Consider the following 21,992-nt stretch of genomic DNA (forward strand, 5'->3'; position numbering starts at 1 on the left):
CATCAACACGAAGTTTTATTATAAGTAGTTTAACAAACGATTTGAATTGAATTGCTGATCCGTGGTATTTATTATCTATGAGTTCGTGGAAAATGACATTTTCAATATCGATAGCTCAGAAGTGGATTTTATAAGTAAAGGAATATTATTAAAATGAAAGATTATTAGTTTTCTTATTAAAGACCGAAAAAAATATTGTTCCCTGTTTTATAAAATTTGTATTAGAAAATTCTACAGATATTTTTAACTTTGCCTTTAACTGTTCGTCAAAATAACTTTAATAAATAAGGCATATTATTCAACACAAGATTAGATAGAGTTGAGCTAAGACTCGTTGACTTTCAAGCCGAATATATTATATAAATTTAATTGTATTTAATTAACATCACATTCTATTTGAAATGTTGGAAAAGAGTAACTATAGATTTTCTTGCCGGTTCTTCAGTATATTCGGAACCAGCGTTAACGTTTAACACAATTCTGTAAAGATGAGTTTAAAAAGCGCTTATAAAAGTATATTTGAATAAAGTATATTTTGATTTGATTCATTACATACGATTGTGTGTTATGTTGACAGTTTAAGCCAAGAATGGTTTTTCTAACTGTAACAAAATCTATGGTCTATGATAAATTAATTTAAAAAAAAAACACGTAAATAATTAGCAACATTTCCTCTTCTCCAAGAACACCAGCGAACTTTTGTACAAATTCTATTGAAACGCACAGAACAGGTTCGCTTGAACAGTCATTCTCACCTCGCCTGACGCTACCCTGTACTGCGGTGTACTGGGCACGGACTATCACGGGACCCTGGATCGGTACCGACGACGTACCCGACGGTACAGAGGACGTCGAGTCGAGGAATACCTCGTCATCGGAAAGCAGGTTCGGATCTCGGTTTGAATCTTATCGAAACGGGTTCACAATTAAAAACTATATTCGCATCGTTTTCGATCACATAACTTCTAAGCACGTATTAAATTTTGTAGTCAAAAAACTTGTTCCGTGTAAACTGTTAGTACTCTTAGGGTCTATGCACACGACAAGCTTTTAATGCGCGTCAAACGAAACGTAAATCTACACTTATTTAATAGAGGTATATTTGCTTGTAAAGGGTAATCCCCGAAACTAAATATCGAATTATTAAAACTTTTCACAGGTAGAATGCTATATTAATATACAATAAATATTAAGTTATGTGTATTTTTTATTAAAGGCATCGAATTTGACCCAAATTTTATGGAGTCAAAATTTCAAAAAAATTGCTATCGAAATTCAAATAGAAAAAAATCAAAACCGACTTTATCGACGCAACAAAAACGCGCGTTTCGAATGCGTCCACATATCATGTGCAAAGACCTCCTAGTTAGTAACTCTGTACGAATAGGTTGTCTCGAACAATTATGTAAATAACTTAAATGAACTCATTCGATTACATTTACGTTACAAATTGTCTCGAAACACATCCATCGCATACTGTTAAATGCGTTACACGTTAACACTCACTTGCAAATTTATTAATAACAATTACAATATTAATAATAATGACTTAAGAGCCTTAGGGGTTACTTCTAAAAAAAAACCATATAAACTTTCATCCCTATAGGAGATGAGAGATTTAAAAATTCACCATTAATGCTCGCCTGCGTATTATATGGAATCTCTGTGCAATATTTTGTGTTAAATCAGTTTAAGCTGTGCGTTGTGTGTTATCCATTTGAATCACACGAATTAGTACGCATTAGTTAGCATTTTTAGAGTCAATAGTGCAGGTTCGAATCCGATATGAGTATAAAATAAATTTGCAAGTAACAGAATTGTTATACATATACAAGATGCGAGTCCGTCCGTCTGTTACACGACATCCAACTAACCTCTAGTCCTGTCCGCGTGCTCTCGCTCCATGGCCAAGAAATCCGTCGTGTCAACTAGGGGACACAAACGTACATGCGATCAAGCAAGGGTCACTACTCGTACTGAATAAGTTGCACAGATACTTGACTAATTCAACGAAACAAAACGAAAAACAAAAAAAATGTTTTTCGTGACAACCCTGAAAGGAAACACCGATAGGGTTGCCACGAAAGCGAAATCTGTTAACATTTTAAACATACAAAAGATAATCAGTCAAATATGTTATGTTCTAACGGAGGAAATAACATCCAAACGCTCGCAATCATTACGAATACAAGGAGATCGATATGAACACGCTACGGCTTATACGGTTACTAAAATAGTCGGCTAAACTTTATATATTTAGTTACAACTTCCTGAGATATAGTACTGCATAGTATATATATATATCTAGACGGATATATGCTAGGCTTGTATTCGACACATCTAAACACGTCTAAAAACGGATGTCGTCGGTATTTCAAATGTCATCGATTCGTCAGTGCATTCAGAGTACGACAAAATTAAACGCACGAAACGTTCGTCCTGTCTCTCTTTAACTTCACAGTAACCCGTTCGTTGGAAAGAGATGAGGCGAATGTGTAACCGAGATCGATACGAAATTCGTTTCATCTCTTTCTCACAAGTCGTACAGTGTAAAGTTAAACAAGGACGGGGCGACACCACTTGTGATAGACACGGGCGCCGTAACTGAACCATTCCTTGAATCCTCGATACGCTATTGACCTTGGGAAATAAGATGTTATGTCCCTTGTACCTGTAGTTACTCGCTTAGCCTTGAGACCTGCACAAATGTTAAGTATTGTTGTTTGGCGATAGAAATTATGACGAGAGGGGGGGGGGGGTACCCAATGGAAGGGGTTAGTTTTTGACTAGTTTTACCCGTACGAAGTCTGGATCGAACAGTTTTTATATCAGAGCAAGAACTATGTTTCCTGATGACTCTTTTGTAAATCTATATTTATATATCATGTAAAACAAACTCGCTTCCCGTCTGTACGCTGAGATCTTTTAAACTTGACGACCTCCGTGACTATTAAAAAAGAGTAACTACCGATTCTCTTGGCGGTTCTTCTCGGCATAATCTACATTCCGAACCGGTGCTAGCTTCACTTAATATAGTTTGTTAAATGACGATTCAAAAGTGCTCGTAAAAGCCTACTCGAATAAAATCTTGTCTAGATATATATACACATAGTCATAACATATAACAGTTTAGCCGGCTAACATTACAAGCTGGGTACGATAGCCGTGATTTAGTTATGGAGTTCTAGTCATGCGAAACTGACTAAAACGGGACAAAATGCTTGGATATATATATATTTAAATGGCAACACTTCGAAGCCTCACCGTCGCTGAGGACGACCTCCGGCTGGCTGCGGACGGGCGCCTGCTTCGTCTCTATCCGGAGCACGCGTTGTTCTGGAAATGTTTAGTTAAAAATGTTGTAGTTTAATCTGTACTGATATTATAAATGGGTAAGTAACTCTGTCTGTCTGTTGCCCTTTCACGGCCAAGCCGCTGAACCGAATTTGATGAAACTTGGAAGCAACCTTGAACTCCAAGGAGAGATAGGCTACTTTATCTGTCCAACGCTAGTCGACCAAACCTTAAATTGCGAGCGAAGTCGCGGGCGTCAACTGGTTATTAATAAAATAAATTCTATATAAGTATCCATATCAAGAGCCGAGATGGCCCAGTGGTTAGAACGCGTGCATCTTAACCGATGATTTCGGGTTCAAGCCCAGGCGGGCACTACTGAATTTTCATGTGTTTAATTCGTGTTTATAATTCATCTCGTGCTCAGATGAAGGAAAACATCGTGAAGTTTTCATATGTCTAATTTCAAAGATATTCTGCCACATGTGTATCCCACCAACCCGCATTGGAGCAGCGCGGTTATATGCTCCAAACCTTCTCAAAGGGAGAGGGGGCCTTAGCGCATCAGTGGGAAATTTACCGGCTGCTTATGTAAATAAACGTAAATTAAGTATCAAATCCAATTTTATTTTGCGTACTGTATTTTATCTATTCATCCAAATATAAAGTCGCGTGCGCAATGATTACATCGCAGACACTTTTTCGTCGAGCATCTGACGACCGACGCAGTTTAAGTAATTATGGTGACAATGTCTTAAACAGACACACACACACATGCACAGCAACGATAATTTACAAGTGTATGTATGTATGTATGTATGTATGTATGGATGTATGTATGGATGTATGTATGTATGTATGTATGGATGTATGTATGTATGTATGTATGTATAGATGTATGTATGTATGTATGTATAGATGGATGTATGTATGTATGGATGTATGTATGTATGTATGTATGTATAGATGTATGTATGGATGTATGTATGTATGTATGTATGTATAGATGTATGTATGTATGTATGTATAGATGGATGTATGTATGTATGTATGTATGTATGTATGGATATATGTATGTATGTATAGATGTATATATGTATGTATGTATGTATAGATGGATGTATGTATGTATGTATGTATGGATGTATGTATGTATAGATCGATGTATGTATGTATGGATGTATGTATGTATGTATGTATGTATAGATGTATGTATGGATGTATGTATGTATGTATGTATGTATAGATGTATGTATGGATGTATGTATGTATGTATGTATGTATAGATGTATGTATGTATGTATGTATAGATGGATGTATGTATGTATGTATGTATGTATGTATGGATATATGTATGTATGTATAGATGTATATATGTATGTATGTATGTATAGATGGATGTATGTATGTATGTATGTATGGATGTATGTATGTATAGATCGATGTATGTATGTATGGATGTATGTATGTATGTATGTATGTATAGATGTATGTATGGATGTATGTATGTATGTATGTATGTATAGATGTATGTATGTATGTATGTATAGATGGATGTATGTATGTATGTATGTATGTATGTATGGATATATGTATGTATGTATAGATGTATATATGTATGTATGTATGTATAGATGGATGTATGTATGTTTGTATGTATGTATGTATAGATGTATGTATGGATGTATGTATGTATGTATGTATGTATAGATGTATGTATGGATGTATGTATGTATGTATGTATGTATAGATGTATGTATGTATGTATGTATGTATGTATGTATGTATGTATGTATGTATAGATGTATGTATGTATGTATGTATGTATAGATGTATGTATGTATGTATGTATAGATGTATGTATGTATGTATGTATGTATAGATGTATGTATGTATGTATGTATGTATAGATGTATGTATGTATGTATGTATAGATGGATGTATGTATGTATGTATGTATGTATGTATGTATGGATATATGTATGTATGTATAGATGTATATATGTATGTATGTATGTATAGATGGATGTATGTATGTATGTATAGATGGATGTATGTATGTATAGATGGATGTATGTATGTATGTATGTATGTATGTATGTATGGATATATGTATGTATGTATAGATGTATATATGTATGTATGTATGTATAGATGGATGTATGTATGTATGTATAGATGGATGTATGTATGTATAGATGGATGTATGTATGTTTGTATGTATGTATGTATAGATGGATGTATGTATGTATGTATGGATGTATGTATGTATCGGGCTCCGAGCTTCTACTGTGAATTTCTCGATAGAAAAACCCAATAACTCGGTTGGCAACATTCCCGTAATTGGAAAAGTGTAACTAATGAGTTCCTCGGCGATACATTCCGTGGGAGGTGCTTTTAAAAGCCTACTTGAATAAAGTACATTTTGATTTGATTGGTTGTCGACTAAATATCATATCAACGTGTGTGTACTAGTGTTTATGTGTGAATAAGGGGCTGTCGGTGTTGGCACGCACCGTCGCGGGAGTCGTCCTCCGTGTCGGAGGGCGCCGTGTTGGTGTTGGGGGACGTCACCTGCGCCGCGCTCACGGCCTCCGACTCCGACATGTCCGTGTCATCTGCGGGACGCGTGCACTTGTATAATGACTGCTAATCATCTTAAAATCGAGTTAAGTACGAAACACTACTGCATACCAAATTTAGTATTACTATTTTCTTGAATATATATTCGCTAGAGTAAGAAAAATCAAGTTAAAAATAATTGGTCCTTCGAGCCGGATTCTCATAAAAAAGCCAAACTAACAATCGTGTCTCTGCTTCCGCTCCACGGTGCGCTTGTACTCGTCGATCTCGTTGTCGGTGACGTGGTCGAAGGGGTTCCTCGCGTAGGGCGCGCTGTACACGGCCGCGTTGTGCTGGTAGCCGCGCTGAATTATACCCTTCGAGGCGGCTCCCATCAGCACCTGCATTAACGGGGTTCGATCTTCGTTACGACACGTTTATTTATGAAAACCAATAACAGTAATCGCGTATTACAGGTAATAATAATTGACAATCACTTACGAAGGTTCTAACGTTAAAATAATTACTTTTGTAAATAAGAAAGACTTAACAGATATTAATTTCTATTTTTTCTGCTCTCCCTACTCTTAGCTCTTAGCCATCTAACGCACACTAAGACGTATTATAAGCACGAGCGTCACTCACTCATACTAAGACACGTCCATTATAATTTACAGGAGCGCGCCTTCGTTATAAATATGTCATGTAAGTTTACTCGAGTAATATGAATTATTATTACAATAGTTAATAAAGAAAAATATTCACTCACCACGTGATCACCGGTGTGCGTGTTGGCCGCGTCCTCCCCAACAAGCTTGGATGCCTCGTCCCACGTGACGCCCTCCAGGATATGAGACTGAGGGCCCGCGCTGATCTTATCGGCGCGGCGGTTGTCTTTGATCTGATTTTATTTCAAATAACGACATAATAAAATCATTCTATGATCAGTGATTATTAATTAAGCAATGAGCTTTATTTAAATGATAAAACATCGATACACAAACAACTCAATGAGAGTCGAGTCTCTCTCATTCATTTAGTAACAAAAATCATAATTATTTATATTATGTAGACTTTAAAAAATACTAAACCTATATACGTAAAACTCGTACTAGGAGACGCGGCACGTTTCGGAGAAGGTTTTAGTATATAATATAAAGTATTCGAAGGTTAACCGGTTAGGTTAGGTAGTATTGTAGTCCAATACCAACTACACAATATGAACTCCATAACCAGCCGAGACGTTTAACCGATGACAGCTGGTTCAAGTCCAGGCCACCAATGAATTTTCATAAGCTTAATTTGCTTTTATAATTCATTTCGTGCTCGGAAGTGAAGGAGAACATCGTGATGAAACCTGGGGCCATTGGAGCAGCGTGGTGGTGGAGCTCCAAACCCTCTCCTCAAAGAGAGAGGCCTCATCTTAGCAGTGAGACATATACGGTCATTTTTCACTCAAACCCCACCAAGAACAAATTAGTGGTAGAAGAGATATTCATACGACACGTGTAGACTCAAAAGATATTGTCCTTTACCGAACACGAAGGGAATTTTGAAAAAAAAAAAATTAAATGTAATTCGAGTTTGGTTCGAACCCTTGGCTGAAGAAATATTATAACCATAAAGTTATCGTCCAATCAGTAACTTAAAATCATCATATAAATTATTAGAGAAATGTTATGTAATTATGATTTTTGTCATATATAACACCCCCCCCCAATCGTTACCCCCTATAAGCCACAAAATAAAAAACAAAAATACAACTAACCTGCTGTTGCAATTGCTTGAATTCCCTCGGATTCGTGTTCTTGGGCACAAACTGTAGCGTGTCTATTTTGACGGGTGTGCTTGAATGAGCCGGCGAGCCATCTTGAACCCACTGACGCGCGTCACAGAGTCGAATATCCAACATTATTACAATTGTAACGCCGCGAAGATTACCGTGTAGGGAAAAGAAATATATTAATTAGTAAATTGTTGCCAGTTAAATAAAGCGAGGATATTTATTTAAAGGGTTAGTATTTTGGTTGCAGTGAGAGTATGAAGTGCAAAAAGCAAAACATTTATCAACCTGGTGGACTCGAGAATGTACAGTATAGCTTTTTTTTTTTAAATATATTTTTTTTTTATAATTATACCCATGCAAAGCTTAAAGGCATTGACAGTTGGACTTTAGCGATTCAAATAAAAAAAAGACATTCACAATGAAATAAAATCATACAAAAGAGTTACTAGGATGAAAAATAAACAGTGCAAGGATAGGATTACATGGCAACACCTTTACTAATTTATTTTCTTAACCCTACACTGTACAAACTCGATATAAATACGGATAAAATGTACAATTTTATCCTAGTCCAGGGTAATCATGAAATGCTCTTGAATTAGAAGCGTTTAAGTAATTGCTGTGTCGATAATGTTAATGTTTATAAAAATAAATAGATAAAAATAAACACCCTGTAAATAAACAAAAGTTATGACCGGATGTACATGAGTTGGGTAGTTGATTTATTTTATGATGCATTTAAAAAAAACATGTATTAAAAATGTTAATATGTTAAGCTTCGAACTTAAATATAATAAACAAATTTAAGTATAACATTAAAAATTCAACGTCCAAATTTTTATTATAATTACAGATGGTACAGTCAGCAAAACAAGTTCACTCGATTTTTCAGTACGGTTAGTAAAAAAAGGTCGACAATTTAGATGTGGATTGTACATGTGTGAATTTTGTCATATTATTGCGATATTTTGGCATATTTGAACTATTCATAGGTCGATGACTAGTTTGTAAAGACACAATGTTCTGACAAAAAAAACCCGTTGAGTTTCTTTTACCAGTTCTTTTCAGGTGTGAGATGTTATTTTTTTCGAAACGGTAGTAGAATTTTATCGGTCAATAACAAATGTTGAATAAATGTATTTAAATTTGAATTGTTGACAATTTCTTGACAAGATAAAAAACTATATCTTATAACATACTAGAAAAACTCGCCAGACTGCCCGGTATATATATATATATATGTAGTATATAGCAATAGTCTTAACGATCGAAACGATATATAAGCTGATATGCTACAGCGCCATCTAGCGGCGAGGTGCAGCTACGTACTTCGTATAACGAAACCTTCACCTTGAAATAAACATAATTGTACTAACTATCATGACGATCTGTCAAACAGTGTCGAAGTAAATTGCAATTATATTTATAAAAATAAATCCCTTTTTTAAGATCCTTCTAGCATCGGACTACCAAAAAGGCCACCTTTTGGTAAACAGTCTTTAATAATTCTTTAATGAACTAAGATGTTTATCTGTTATGACTGTAATTACACTCACCACTCAAATCTGCTATATATAGAGCCGAGATGGCCCAGTGGTTAGAACGCGTGCATTTTAACCGATGATTTCGGGTTCAAACCCAGGCAGACACCACTGAGTTTTCATGTGCTTAATTTGTGTTTATAATTCATCTCGTGCTCGGCGGTGAAGGAAAACATCGTGAGGAAACCTGCATGTGTCTAATTACAACGAAATTCTGCCACATGTGTATTTCACCAACCCGCATTGGAGCAGCGTGGTGGAATATGCTCCATACCTTCTCCTCAACGGGAGAGGAGGCCTTAGCCCAGCAGTGGGAAATTTACAGGCTGATTATTATCTATGTTACTCAAATCCGAACGCAACGACTGATATTCTTGTTTGAAGGTAGGACGTATGACGCGCGACTTGAGCCCTACCCAATATACATGTATACACATCTTTATAATTAAAATAAATCAAATACCCGAAGAAAATAAGCATAAGGTTTTAACCCATAACCCCGACGAGACAGGAGGGAAGTAATATTAAAATATATCATCAGGTTTACCTCTTCGTTGTTTGCGTCGACCCACTGCAAAACATTATCGTATTAGTCACGTCATAAACACACACAGCTCCGTTAGACACACACAATTCAATAGCATTTCATATGTGTGATAGATAAATAAAGAAATTCGTTATATTCAATAAAATCTTTAATATGATTCTAGATATATATATATATTTTTTATAAGCGATATATTGTTATGAAAGCGAATTCCTTTTTTTATTTGGGATTTTTTTTTTTTTTTACGACCTTCCATTCTTTTTTTAGTATAGCAACATTTCATTATAAATAAAATTTATTTTCAAACTGAAATACGAATAACGTCGATATGCGTTTCAATAACGAAAATGAACTGTCACACAATCAAATCAAACATTACACTGATGTCTATTGACAAAATAATTTAAATTGTGCGTTTTTTTTTAATGAGCCTCGGTAAAAAAAAAGATGATTTTTTATTTGACGCTGTACAATATCAATAAATCCAAATGAAATTTTAAATCGCAATCACACTAGTATGTAAGCATCCTTAGATTTGAATGTTGCTATTAAAAAAAAAATCCCAAACACTAAACTTTAAATACACACAATAGAATAATTATTAAAAAAAAAAACTCTAATAGTGATGTTACTAAACTTAAGACTAACATATCATTCAAGTAAAAAAAAAAACGTATTTAAATGTAAAAATTTTGCGCGTTCACTAAAGACACTACAATTAATCGCATAACTTTAAAGGAATGTGTTTCTTCATAATCTCATTACATATGGCCTATATGTTAACATTTATTATATATGAAAGAATTCTACAACGACTATATTTATTGGAACGAAGTTCTTTAACGCGGCTTAGAGCGTTTACACATAGTCCGATCCGATATCGGATGCCGTCGGACGCCGTTGTCCGCGAGTGCGCTGTACGTGCATTTAAGCTGTCTCTGTGTGCGCCATTTTGCGTTTTTGTTTTAGGTGCGTTTTGTAGCTTGCTAACAAGAGTATAAGATGCTCCTCTATCTAGCTTCCACAATGGGATGTGTCCAATACTTTCCTCGTACAGATCTTGTTTTGCATCTCAAATATAATAGGTAAATGAAGTTTTCCCGCAATGCCCGGACGAAGCTGTGGAGCAAATGGCCGAATCGGAACGATTTTGTCGAAAATAGCACATGGTGGCTCTCGGCTGTCAGCTATCTGATCGGACATCGGATCGGATGATGTGAAAACGCTCTTAACAGTAAAGTGAACTGGCAGAAATCGTCACGTAAGGAAAAAGCGTTATGACCCCCCCCCCCCCCCCCCCACGCGACCTCTCCGTCTCCTTCTGTTGCGTACGATTTTATATAATATCAATTGAACTTATTTTTGTTATTGTTATAATTCAAACAATTTAATTTCTTGTCATTTGACTGTCAGATGTTACGATAGTCAATTCATTTAATTTTCTGTTATTTAATACACAATATAAAGCGAAAGCTACTCCGTTCCAACCAGACGTCCAAAAACACCTGTTATTTTTTTTTTTTTTGTTTTTTCGATTTTTTTTTTATTATATAATAATATATTCACCGTTCAAAGGCGAAAAATATTCTTATCATACTAGAATGAAAATGAAAAATGTCTACTCTGTGAAATTACACAAGTACAAATAAATCGCCTGATGTTTAACCGCTAAGCTGCGAATCACTCCATGATTTAAAATTCAGATATGTTGTACCAATATCGATCAATACAAGGCAATACAATCATATATATAATTAACAATTTCATCTCAATACATTTATATAGAAAAAAATCCTATCGGTGAGTATTTTTCACACCCATATAGTAAAACTAAATGAAAAAAAAAAAAACCGGTACAATATTAATAATCATAATAATCCGACATTTGATCATAATTCTATCTGCTTAAAATCACTTGAGATTGTTGACAAATTTGAGAAACAGCGTCTTTAATAAAAAAAAAAAAGACTATTTATTTGACTAAAATTTAAATAGTGAGCCTATATGATATCCAGAAGACACGTTTGAAGCACTATGAAATTTAATCAGACAATATCCAAAGAGCCATATCGATCTACGTCAAAAGCCTCGAGTCTATATTAAAGTTGCGCCTAAACATAAATATTAGCTTAATTTTTATTATAAACAAACATTTGGTATTAAATAAAACAGGCAGCCAAATTTTCACACTCTGTGTTAGTCCAATAAATAAAAGAAAAAACAAAATTACATCTTTGGACTGAAAGCAATCGTATATCTTTTTAAATTCATAATATAATATATATTATCTGTTTGTATTCTTAGACACAGATAAACAATTGATAAACCCAATTTCAATTAGACACTTCATGATTGAACATTTTAACTTAATAACGCGAAAGACATCAAAAAGATCCTTCCTCTACTGAACTTTTCAAAATAATATATTTAAAAAAAAGTAAATATTAAAAAAAAAAAAGGAAAATCGAATATCCATCCTGGCGCCAGAAAAGATCTATCGACCCCCCAAATTCTCCGATCAACCCTCTCAGAACGCCAGCACTCTCAAGCCTTACTCCGCCTCAACCCTGAGATATTCTACCTTGGTAATCTTCTTGGGATCGCTGGTTCCTGTCTCGAGGACCTCCACCTTCTGGTACACGTTGGGGGAGTTCAGCCAGCGAGTACGCTCTCCCGCCTTGCCAGTGCCCTTCTTCCATAGCCTGGAGACGAAGCATTTTATTAATTATATTTATAAAAGAAAGCTAGGTAGTCACTAATTGATAAGTATTACCTGTTCAATAGACATTCTCGTGGACAACCTTTTAATGACTTAAAGGTACTTGAAGTGCGCGAAGTACGCGAGTGTTCTTACAAGTACTGGTGAGGTATTTGATATTTATTTATGATGAATATCCACTTTATGGTCACCACCAGAGACATTGGCGCCGTGAGAAATGTTAAAATGTCTTACTTTACCAATGCACAACCATCCTATCGGAACTAAGATGTTACGTCCCTTGTGCCTGTAGTTACACTGGCTCACTTATAAATATAAATATTGGACAACATCACATACATTACTCTGATCCCAATGTAAGTAGCTAAAGCACTTGTGTTATGGAAAATCAGAAGTAACGACGGCACCACAAACACCCGGACCCAAGACAACATAGAAAACTAATGAATTTTTTCTACATCGACTCGGCCGGGAATCGAACCCGGGACCTCGGAGTGGCGTACCCATGAAAACCGGTGTACACACTACCCGACCACGGAGGTCGTCAACTTACTCACCCTTTAAACCGAAAAATGACAATCATGAGTATTATTCGGTGGTAGAATTTGTGATGTCTGTATCTGTGGGGTGATACCTACCCAGAAACGCTTATAACGGTCTAAAAGGAGGCGGCAAAAGATTTGAGCCACGCTGGCCACAACCCATGGCCTAGCAGCTGGTAAGTTAAGGGAAAATATATCTATGGCACCATAATATATCTGTATTCATCATGTATCTGCGATCCTACATTCCTTTTAAAATTATCAGCATGTCAGTACCTCAGACTGGTCCTTCCGCGGAACATCTTTTTATTGAATTAACTTTTTCCCATTGTAAACTTCTACTGTGTGTTTTTTATAATCCTTGCCTATCAATTGACTACTTTCCCTCACTAGAATACCTTCTTGAAAAATTTACTCCTCAATATAACCACACTATATTGATGGGTGACTTTAATACTTGTCTGATCAAGAATGATTATAGATCCTTGAGACTCAACTCCTTAATATCTGCATCTAACTTACACATTCTTCCTCTCTCTGCCACACACTTCTTTCCGAATTCCAATCCTTCACTTCTCGACTTAATTATCGTGTCCTCCACTGACCATGTTGAGAAATATGGTCAGTGCAATGCTACAGCATTATCTTATCATGATTTACTTTACCTATCCTATAAAGTTAAACCACCTAAAGCAAAGTCAAGAATCCTTCTGCTACGTAACTTTGGTGGTGTGGATATCAGTCGCCTGCATGAAGATGCGTCTAAAATCGACTGGTCAGTAGTACTGGCTGCGGATACAGTTGATGAACGGGTTGCAATTTTTAATTCCTTATTGACACAATTATTTGACACTCATGCTCCCATTCGTCCTGTACGTTTAAAACATCGACCTGCTCCCTGGCTTACCGATGAAATCAAAAGATTACAACATCGTAAGAACGTAGCCAAAGCAAAATATAAGTTGAACCCTACAGATCAAAATCGCGAGAAGTATAGAAATATTCGGAATCGCTGCAACATGCAATGTAGAGATCAACAACGACGCCATATCCATCGGTCTTTAACCGACAATGATCCTTCTAAAGTGTGGAAATTTCTTGAAACACTTGGAATTGGGAAAGCACGTCAAGAACTAAATTTAAATAATCTGGATGTAAATCATCTTAACAAGCATTTCTCGTCTTCGGATACCATAGATGGTACAACAAAAACAAGCACTATTAGAAATATTTCAGCGTCTTCTACTCCCAATATTCCTTCTTTCTCTTTTAGTCAGTTTACTGTATGTGATGTTAAGAAGAACATACTAGACATCAACTCTGATGCCGTGGGTTCAGATTGCATTAGCCGTAAAATGATTATTCCCATTATTGACCTTGTAGCTCCTATCATTACATCTATCTACAACTTGTCGATAAAATCTTGTACATTTCCTACGATCTGGAAAGATGCTCAAATAATCCCTGTACCTAAAAAGTCCAATCCGAATAGTTACTCCGAATTCCGTCCAATATCGATTCTTCCTTTCTTATCAAAAGTATTTGAGCGTCTTATATATCAACAAATGACTCCCTTTCTATCCAAAAATAACCTTATGAATCCTTTCCAATCCGGTTTTCGCTGTGGTCATAGTACGGCTACTGCCCTCGTTCAAATAACGGACGACATCAGACTTGGTTTGGACAACCAGCTGATTACAGTGTTAGCACTGCTGGATTTCAGTAATGCATTTAACACTGTAGATTTTGACATTTTACTAGCTATACTACGTTCTCTTAACATATCTCCTAAGGTAACTGACTGGTTTCAGTGTTACTTGCGAGGGCGTCGGCAGCGCGTATACACTAATGGTCGTAACTCAGACTGGTGTATGCTAAGCGCTGGCGTCCCGCAAGGTGGCGTGTTGTCTCCTTTATTATTTTCTATATTCATTTCCTCTATCACTAATCACATTTCTTCTCTCTACCACTTGTACGCAGATGATCTCCAAATATATTCACAGACTCAATTTAGCGGGCTCTCGGACACCATTGATTTAATAAACAAGGATTTGATGCACATAAGTCAATGGAGTAAATCTTATGGTCTGAGAGTCAATCCCTCAAAAACAAAGGTGATTATCATTGGTAGCCCGAGACTTATTTCACGGATTGACTGGAAACAATTACCACCTGTCCTTTTTGATGGCGTCTGCATACCAATCTGTGAAACAGCAAAAAATCTCGGTGTTATCTTTGATAGGCACCTTTCTTGGGCACCTCAAATAAATGAGGTTAGTAAAAAAATATTCTCTTCCATTGGCTCACTGAGAAGATTGAAAAACTTTCTACCCATTCCAACTAAAGTTACGCTAGCACAATCTCTCCTTCTACCGATTCTTGACTATGCTGACACTTGTTATACTAACTTAAGTGAGGAGCAATTAAATAAACTTGAGCGATTACAAAATCTATGTATACGGTTCATATTTGGTTTACGCAAATATGATCATGTTTCCGAATTTCGCCAAAAACTCAAGTGGCTCCCCATTCGCCTTCGCAGGAATACTCACATTTTATCTCTTCTCTATTCTATTCTTTTTAATCCAGCGACACCCTTCTATCTTAAAGAGCGTTTCACTCTCCTCAGGGAGACTCATAAGCGCGCTCTTCGCTCGAATGAAAATTTAATTCTCTCCATTCCTTCCCACTCTTCTTCTTATTATTCTAAGTCCTTCACTGTTGTAGCTTCTCGAATTTGGAATTCATTACCCTTAGCTATAAGACGCGCACAGTCGTTAGCCGTTTTTAAAAGTATGGTTAAGGACTTTTACTTGTCGCATTAAGCAGTCGTTGTCGTTGTTAATTTTTTGTTCTGTTATATCTCCTTTTTATTTATTTATTATTTTTTTTTTTTTCATATATATATTTTATGTATTTATTTATGTAAATATTTATTATAGTATATATTTATATTATATATATTTATTGTTATCTGTGTATTGTGTTAACATTTTTATATTATGTATGTATTTTATTTTGACTTAAATTAGTGTACCCTTCCCATATATGTAAATACTATGATCCTCTGCCCAAAGGTTGCCTGGAAGAGATCGCTGCTGAGCGATAAGGCCGCCTGTTGCACCTCATGCAACTTTTTGTTTCAATATTGTAATTTTTAGTTTTAAGTTTGGGTGCAATAAAGTATAAATAAATAAATAAATAAATAATATCGTAGAATAAGACCTGCCCACATAAAACTTTGGTCTTGCCACTGTAGATTGTCCTAATCAATCTATTTGTTTTTGTCGGAGAGTTTGGCCAATATTTGGTTGATATTATTGTATTAAGACAACATAGTTACCCTTGTTTGTACAGTTCCTCTTCCTCGAGAAGATAGCCCAGCGAGGACACGGCTGGTGGTACTTCAACGTCGTTTTTAGGTCTCGGTATGTCGTTCTGTGAATAATATCAATTGTTATAATTTCATTTTATTTTCATTAGGACAACCAACAGTAGATATCAATATCACATCGAAAATAAAAAATAAAAAATTACATTTCAAAATTATCAAGGCAAAAGTTGTACCACTTGCAGGAAGTCTCGCCGTGCATTATCATATTACAAAACGTATGCATTGAAAACGTGAATTAAACACAAGCACAACAATAACCGTATGATTAAAATTGGGCACAGATACAATTCTTTATTTTTCGATTGAATCGAAGGCGACTATCGTGACGTATGTCTGAATGTCTAATGTAATAATAAATAAGTCATTGGAGTTCAGAGTTCAATCATTAATGAATTCCTAAAATACAATAAACTAACTTTGAACGGTCATTAATTTTCCAAAAAAAACTTAATTTTGACCACCTGATCTCCAGAAATAGGTAACATTTCTTCATGAATCCTGTTATAATTTTTATTTAACGTTAATGAGCATAATTCAATATCAAATAAAGGGTTTCCATGTCGAATCAGCAGCTGGGTCATTTTTGACATGTTGCTAGTTGTTGAAAGTCATTTTGGAACAATTGTCAAATCCCTAAATTAATTTTTGAATAATAAGTGATACAGAGTAACTTCAATATTGTTTTTCTTCGAAACTATAATATATTCAAATGAAACAAAAGTAATACGAAAGCTGCTAATAATATTTAAATTACATAATTATCATTTTCATAATTTTTCGACCTTTTAAAAAAAGAGCATATATATTTTTTTTAAATCAATGAGTCAAGTTTCTTGTCTTTTTCTTGGGAGGATCACCGACCAAGAAAATTACGCAATTATCCAACTATAACATGTAGCAATTACATCGATTTGTGATCGGTGAAATCCTGTGAGACCCTTTGTATGATGAAAGTGCTCTATCCATAGGACTTACTTTAATAAGAGGATGGCGGTAGATATATCCGGTACGGAAGCCAGCGTTGTCCAACATCCTCATCAGAGCCTCGAACTCCTCGCCACCGACGCGCCACTTGGCAGCGTCAGAGGGAGGCTTGCGAGAAGACTCGTACATCTGGAGAAAATACGAGAATAAGTACCACTAAATCTTTCAGACCGATATCAAGCGAGACCGGTACTGACGTTACTAGCCTTTTCGGGCTCAATGCAAAATTTCTGAAGTACTCCCCCCCCCCCTTTGCTTATTATGAAAACAAACACGGGCTGTCGAGCTAGACGGACTGAGTTTAAAGTCATTATACATTTTTAACAATTTACATCATCATTCAAAATTTTTGACACTTTATTTTTCTTTAGGTTTTTTAAGCATCTATCAAGAAATAAGAGCATCGTTTGTATTTGGCTGGGAGTCCCCAAGCGACCTGAGTTACCATAATTATAATAGTTAACACCGTTTTTTTTTTTAATCTCATATCATAGAACCAAAGCTTTGAGTAGTTTTCCAGGGCATAGGAGTGTAAACACTTATCACCTTCCAGCTTACTATTGAGAACTTCTTAAATACTTGCATATACAAATTTGATTGGTCCGACCCGGGATTAGAAGCCGGATAAACTAACAAAAATTCCATTGGCTAACGTTCTAGCGTCCAACCGACCTGTCTTCTTGTCTCATCATCCAGCAAAGTTAGCTCGTCCAGTGGCAGTGAAGCCAGACGGAGCTGAACCTCGCAAGCAGCGTTCAGGTTCTTGGCCTGGAAGAAGGCCTCCTCGAGGGTAGCACCGCAACAGAGAGCTCCACTACCGCTCAGCATCAGCACCTTTGCGTGGGGCCCGAGGGCCCGGACGAGTTTATCACGTTCCTCGTTGTCGAGGGTACCTACAACGACAAGTTTTTTTAATTACAACGATTTATTTTTTATCTTCGTCATAATTGTATATTTAACAAACATAACATTAACCCTGAACTAGTCTTGGGGTCATTTTTGACCACAAAAAACAAACACTTTTAGAGCTATAATTTACAGATCAATATTACTGACCTAAAGTCTATATTTAGCAACAATATGAAAAATCATATTTACCTACATACCCATAGCACATATTGAAATACATTGCTTTACAAATGAAGCTCAGGTAAAAGATCCAGTCAGGAAAATTCTGCTTCCAAATTAAATTAAGACATAAATTAGTTTAGACCAATGACGATTCGGCCGTGCTCTGCAGAAATGTTCCAAAGAGATAAAATAATGACAAACGTTTAGAATTAAATGACAAATTCATTTCTACAGTGAAAGCGATCTTGCTAAACACACATACTGCTAATATACTTATTATATGTTAAGCATATTATTTTAAAGACAATTTTTTTTTATTTAATATCTTTAATTTTCAACACTGTTCAAGATTCAAAAAGAAAATAATCGTTCTAATGACATTTGCATACTGTAGCGTATTTAGGTTTATGCGTACATTGAAGAGCCGAGACGGCCCAGTGGTTAGAACGCGTGCATCTTAACCGATGATTTCGGGTTCAAACCCAGGCAGGCACCACTGAGTTTTCATGTGCTTAATTTGTGTTTATAATTCATCTCGTGCTCGGCGGTGAAGGAAAACATCGTGAGGAAACCTGCATGTGTTTAATTTCAACGAAATTCTGCCACATGTGTATCCACCAACCCGCATTGGAGCATCGTGGTGGAATATGCTCCATACCTTCTCCTCAACGGGAGAGGAGGCCTTAGCCCAGCAGTGGGAAATTTACAGGCTGATTATGTACATTGAAACGTCAATATTTGTCTATGGAATGATTTGACGTATGACGTACTTTTTTCTCTCTCCCCTTCTCGTGTGAGCCGCGGTAACGTGTGTTATGTGAGTGCGCCGCGCTTTTGAAATTAGCTTGTGTAACGGACTTATCCTTCTCCTGTAATATCACCCGACCCTTGGCTGTGTTCTTCGAGTGTATGAAGACCAAGGGAGCGCTCCCAAGAAGAACGTGTCTTCATAAGTCAGAGCCCAGTTTTGAGGTAACAACCTCCCTTTTTAACCTAACTACAGTCCACTTTTCTCTCGCGCGTAAACATACAGAACAACAGTCACCCCATTATACCATATTATAAAGACCGTACCGTTGGGCACGCGGTGGTAGGCGACGTCGCCCAGCAGCGCCGCCTCCCCGCACAGCGGCAGCAGGCCGCGGCGCGTGGCGGACACGGCCAGCGCGCCGGCCGAGCGCACGTGCAGCACGCAGCGCACGTCGGGCCGCGCCGCGTGCACCGACGCGTGCAGCGAGAACCCTGCGGCCGAGTCGACTATATAACCTTCTAGTTGTCGTTAAGAAAATCATGCTATAAATGTTTTAACATTTCAGCCGTTATTTTACAATTGACGTTTTTCAAATTTTGAGTTCCGTCGATGTTTCATTGGAACTAAGTTCTTTAACGTAGCTTACAGTAGACTAAACTCGTCGGGTCGTACATAACGTTACTCCTTTTTCATTATTTTAATTCAAACAGAATATTAAACAACAATTATTTTTCTTATCGTTTAGTTACTCTCAAACATTGTTAATTTATTTATTTGTGTCGGTTAATTAATACATGGCGAAAACAGCTTCGTTCCAGCCGGATGTTCCGCGACGCATCTGTATTTATTTCTTTAAACCTCATTCATTTAACACAACCCTTTTTTTTATAGTTGTAACGGAATAGGCGTTTGTCTTCCATCTCACCCGATGGAAAGTGTAGATGAAGAGGAAGGTGGTACACGCCCATCCAAAAGAAACCCGTTCACTCTACTCTTAAAGGCTCCACTTCGACATATCGGGAAAAATAGACTTAAAATAAAATTAAATCTTATTTTGAACAAACAAATAATATTAATAAATCAACCAAATATATGGACGATATTTTTATTAAATTTAAATGACCTGACCTTGAAAAACGAAGTAATTTCTATAGTTGTAATATCAACATGTCCCTTAATCGGTTTTACGGGCCTAACAATATTTGACCTAACACACACTAACATAAAGATTCGTACTGGTCCACTTGGACATTACTTCCAAACCTACCCTCAGCGTTGACGGGGAAGTTGGTGGTCCCCTGGTCCTGGACCACACCCTGCATGTCCACCTTGACCAGCGACGAGGCTGTCACCTCGTGCGGCAGGAGACCCCGCGGCGTGGTCAATACTTGCTCCACGGCGGTGTTGAGGCGGGCGGTGATCTGACCGGAGATGCCTGCTGTGAAAATATTTCTATTTAATTTATATTTACAAATCAAAACAAATCAAATGCTTTCATTCAATATAGAAGCATTAATTTATTGATTGTCGAATTAAACAATATCACCGGCTCGGAATAGAAAATACCCTGACCTAAAGAACCGACGAAAGAAATTCAGCGGGTTTTTGTAAATTGGTGATTTTTTTCATATAAAACAACTAGTTAAATATAACAAAACTCACTCTGCGTCCATCCAAACAGATCGACGAGACGATAAACAGCCGCCAACTTGCAGCGGAGGATTTTTTCGCCCTTCTCGTAGCCGACGCCTTCGATACCTCGGATGTCGTTGATGGGAAGGACGCAACTTGGACCCTGAGAGGAAAAAAAAAAAACGATTGTGATTATCAAAAAAATCTCCAGCTCAGAAAGGCACTTTCGAATCGTCGTGGTACAGCGTTCGGAGAGCAGTATCTGCCGAGAAGAACCGCCAACAAACTCAGCAAGTCTCTATACCACTATTTCGATCACATAGTATGTCAAAGTACAATGAAATTTAACTGGAAAACAACAAATACTAAATCCACGCATTTCTGTCATTAATATATTCTTGTATTGACCAATACATCTTACTCATCAATGTAACCGTGGAATTTCATGATAGAAACGTATACCTTGTCCCAAGAAGGAAAATCGACAGCTCTTGTTTTTTATCTGTCTAACTATTACTGGCATTGCGAAACCACAAGACAGGTACCCCCATTTTGTGGCTCTTCTTATCTATATTCCGATTCATTAGACTTTCAGGATTAGAGACAGGCACCAGTCACTCAGTCATTATTGGAGAATAACGAAGGGGGGGGGTCCCTTTCAAATTAGTCAGATAATTTTCTAATTTTTTACACATTAAAAAACGTTGATTGTAGAAAGCTTAAACTGTGCAATTGATACCGGCGGATAATGGTATATTTGAATAGACAAGGAGCTGTTTTGTAACTCATGCAGAGCCATATAGTTCTACCTTAAAGAAGAACTCAAACAAACTATATCAAAATTCTGACCATAGTTTTGCCTTGCACTAATTCCTCACACGGCCATACAACAAACAGCGTTGTTTCTAGTATTTACCATGCTATATACTAACACCTCTCTTATATTATATTTACTTTGTGGTAGGGCTTTGTGCAAGCCCGTCTGGGTAGGTACCACCCACTCATCAGATATTCTACCGCCAAACAGCAGTGACTCAGTATTGTTGTGTTCCGGTTTGAAGGGTGAGTGAGCTAGTGTAATCACAGGCACAAAGGACATAACATCTTAGTACCCAAGGTTGGTGGCGCATAGGTGATGTAAGGAATGGTTAATATTTCTTACAGCGCCT

General features: G+C 36.6%; 1 protein-coding gene across 6 annotated transcripts in view; it reads right to left on the reverse strand.

Annotated features, from left to right (window-relative positions):
• The window catches only part of Hts (hu li tai shao), a 95,148-nt gene that overhangs the window by 11,373 nt on the left and 61,783 nt on the right, over positions 1 to 21,992 (reverse strand). For 2 of the 6 annotated variants that reach the window (XM_064219712.1, XM_064219711.1), the window contains exons 5-19: positions 20,854 to 20,986; positions 20,459 to 20,629; positions 19,515 to 19,682; positions 18,042 to 18,262; positions 17,361 to 17,498; positions 16,335 to 16,429; positions 12,312 to 12,432; positions 9,731 to 9,754; positions 7,625 to 7,735; positions 6,626 to 6,757; positions 6,098 to 6,257; positions 5,811 to 5,912; positions 3,265 to 3,336; positions 1,875 to 1,928; positions 756 to 905 (exon numbers count right to left, since the gene is read on the reverse strand). In XM_064219712.1, coding sequence (XP_064075782.1) covers positions 756 to 905; positions 1,875 to 1,928; positions 3,265 to 3,336; positions 5,811 to 5,912; positions 6,098 to 6,257; positions 6,626 to 6,757; positions 7,625 to 7,735; positions 9,731 to 9,754; positions 12,312 to 12,432; positions 16,335 to 16,429; positions 17,361 to 17,498; positions 18,042 to 18,262; positions 19,515 to 19,682; positions 20,459 to 20,629; positions 20,854 to 20,986 — 1,852 coding nt within the window. The remainder of the gene's footprint in view (positions 1 to 755; positions 906 to 1,874; positions 1,929 to 3,264; positions 3,337 to 5,810; positions 5,913 to 6,097; positions 6,258 to 6,625; positions 6,758 to 7,624; positions 7,736 to 9,730; positions 9,755 to 12,311; positions 12,433 to 16,334; positions 16,430 to 17,360; positions 17,499 to 18,041; positions 18,263 to 19,514; positions 19,683 to 20,458; positions 20,630 to 20,853; positions 20,987 to 21,992) is intronic. The other 4 variants (XM_064219713.1, XM_064219715.1, XM_064219716.1 and 1 more) reach the window with 4 other exon arrangements.

Source organism: Vanessa tameamea, chromosome 29 (assembly GCF_037043105.1).
Source record: "Vanessa tameamea isolate UH-Manoa-2023 chromosome 29, ilVanTame1 primary haplotype, whole genome shotgun sequence".
NCBI lineage: Eukaryota > Metazoa > Arthropoda > Insecta > Lepidoptera > Nymphalidae > Vanessa > Vanessa tameamea.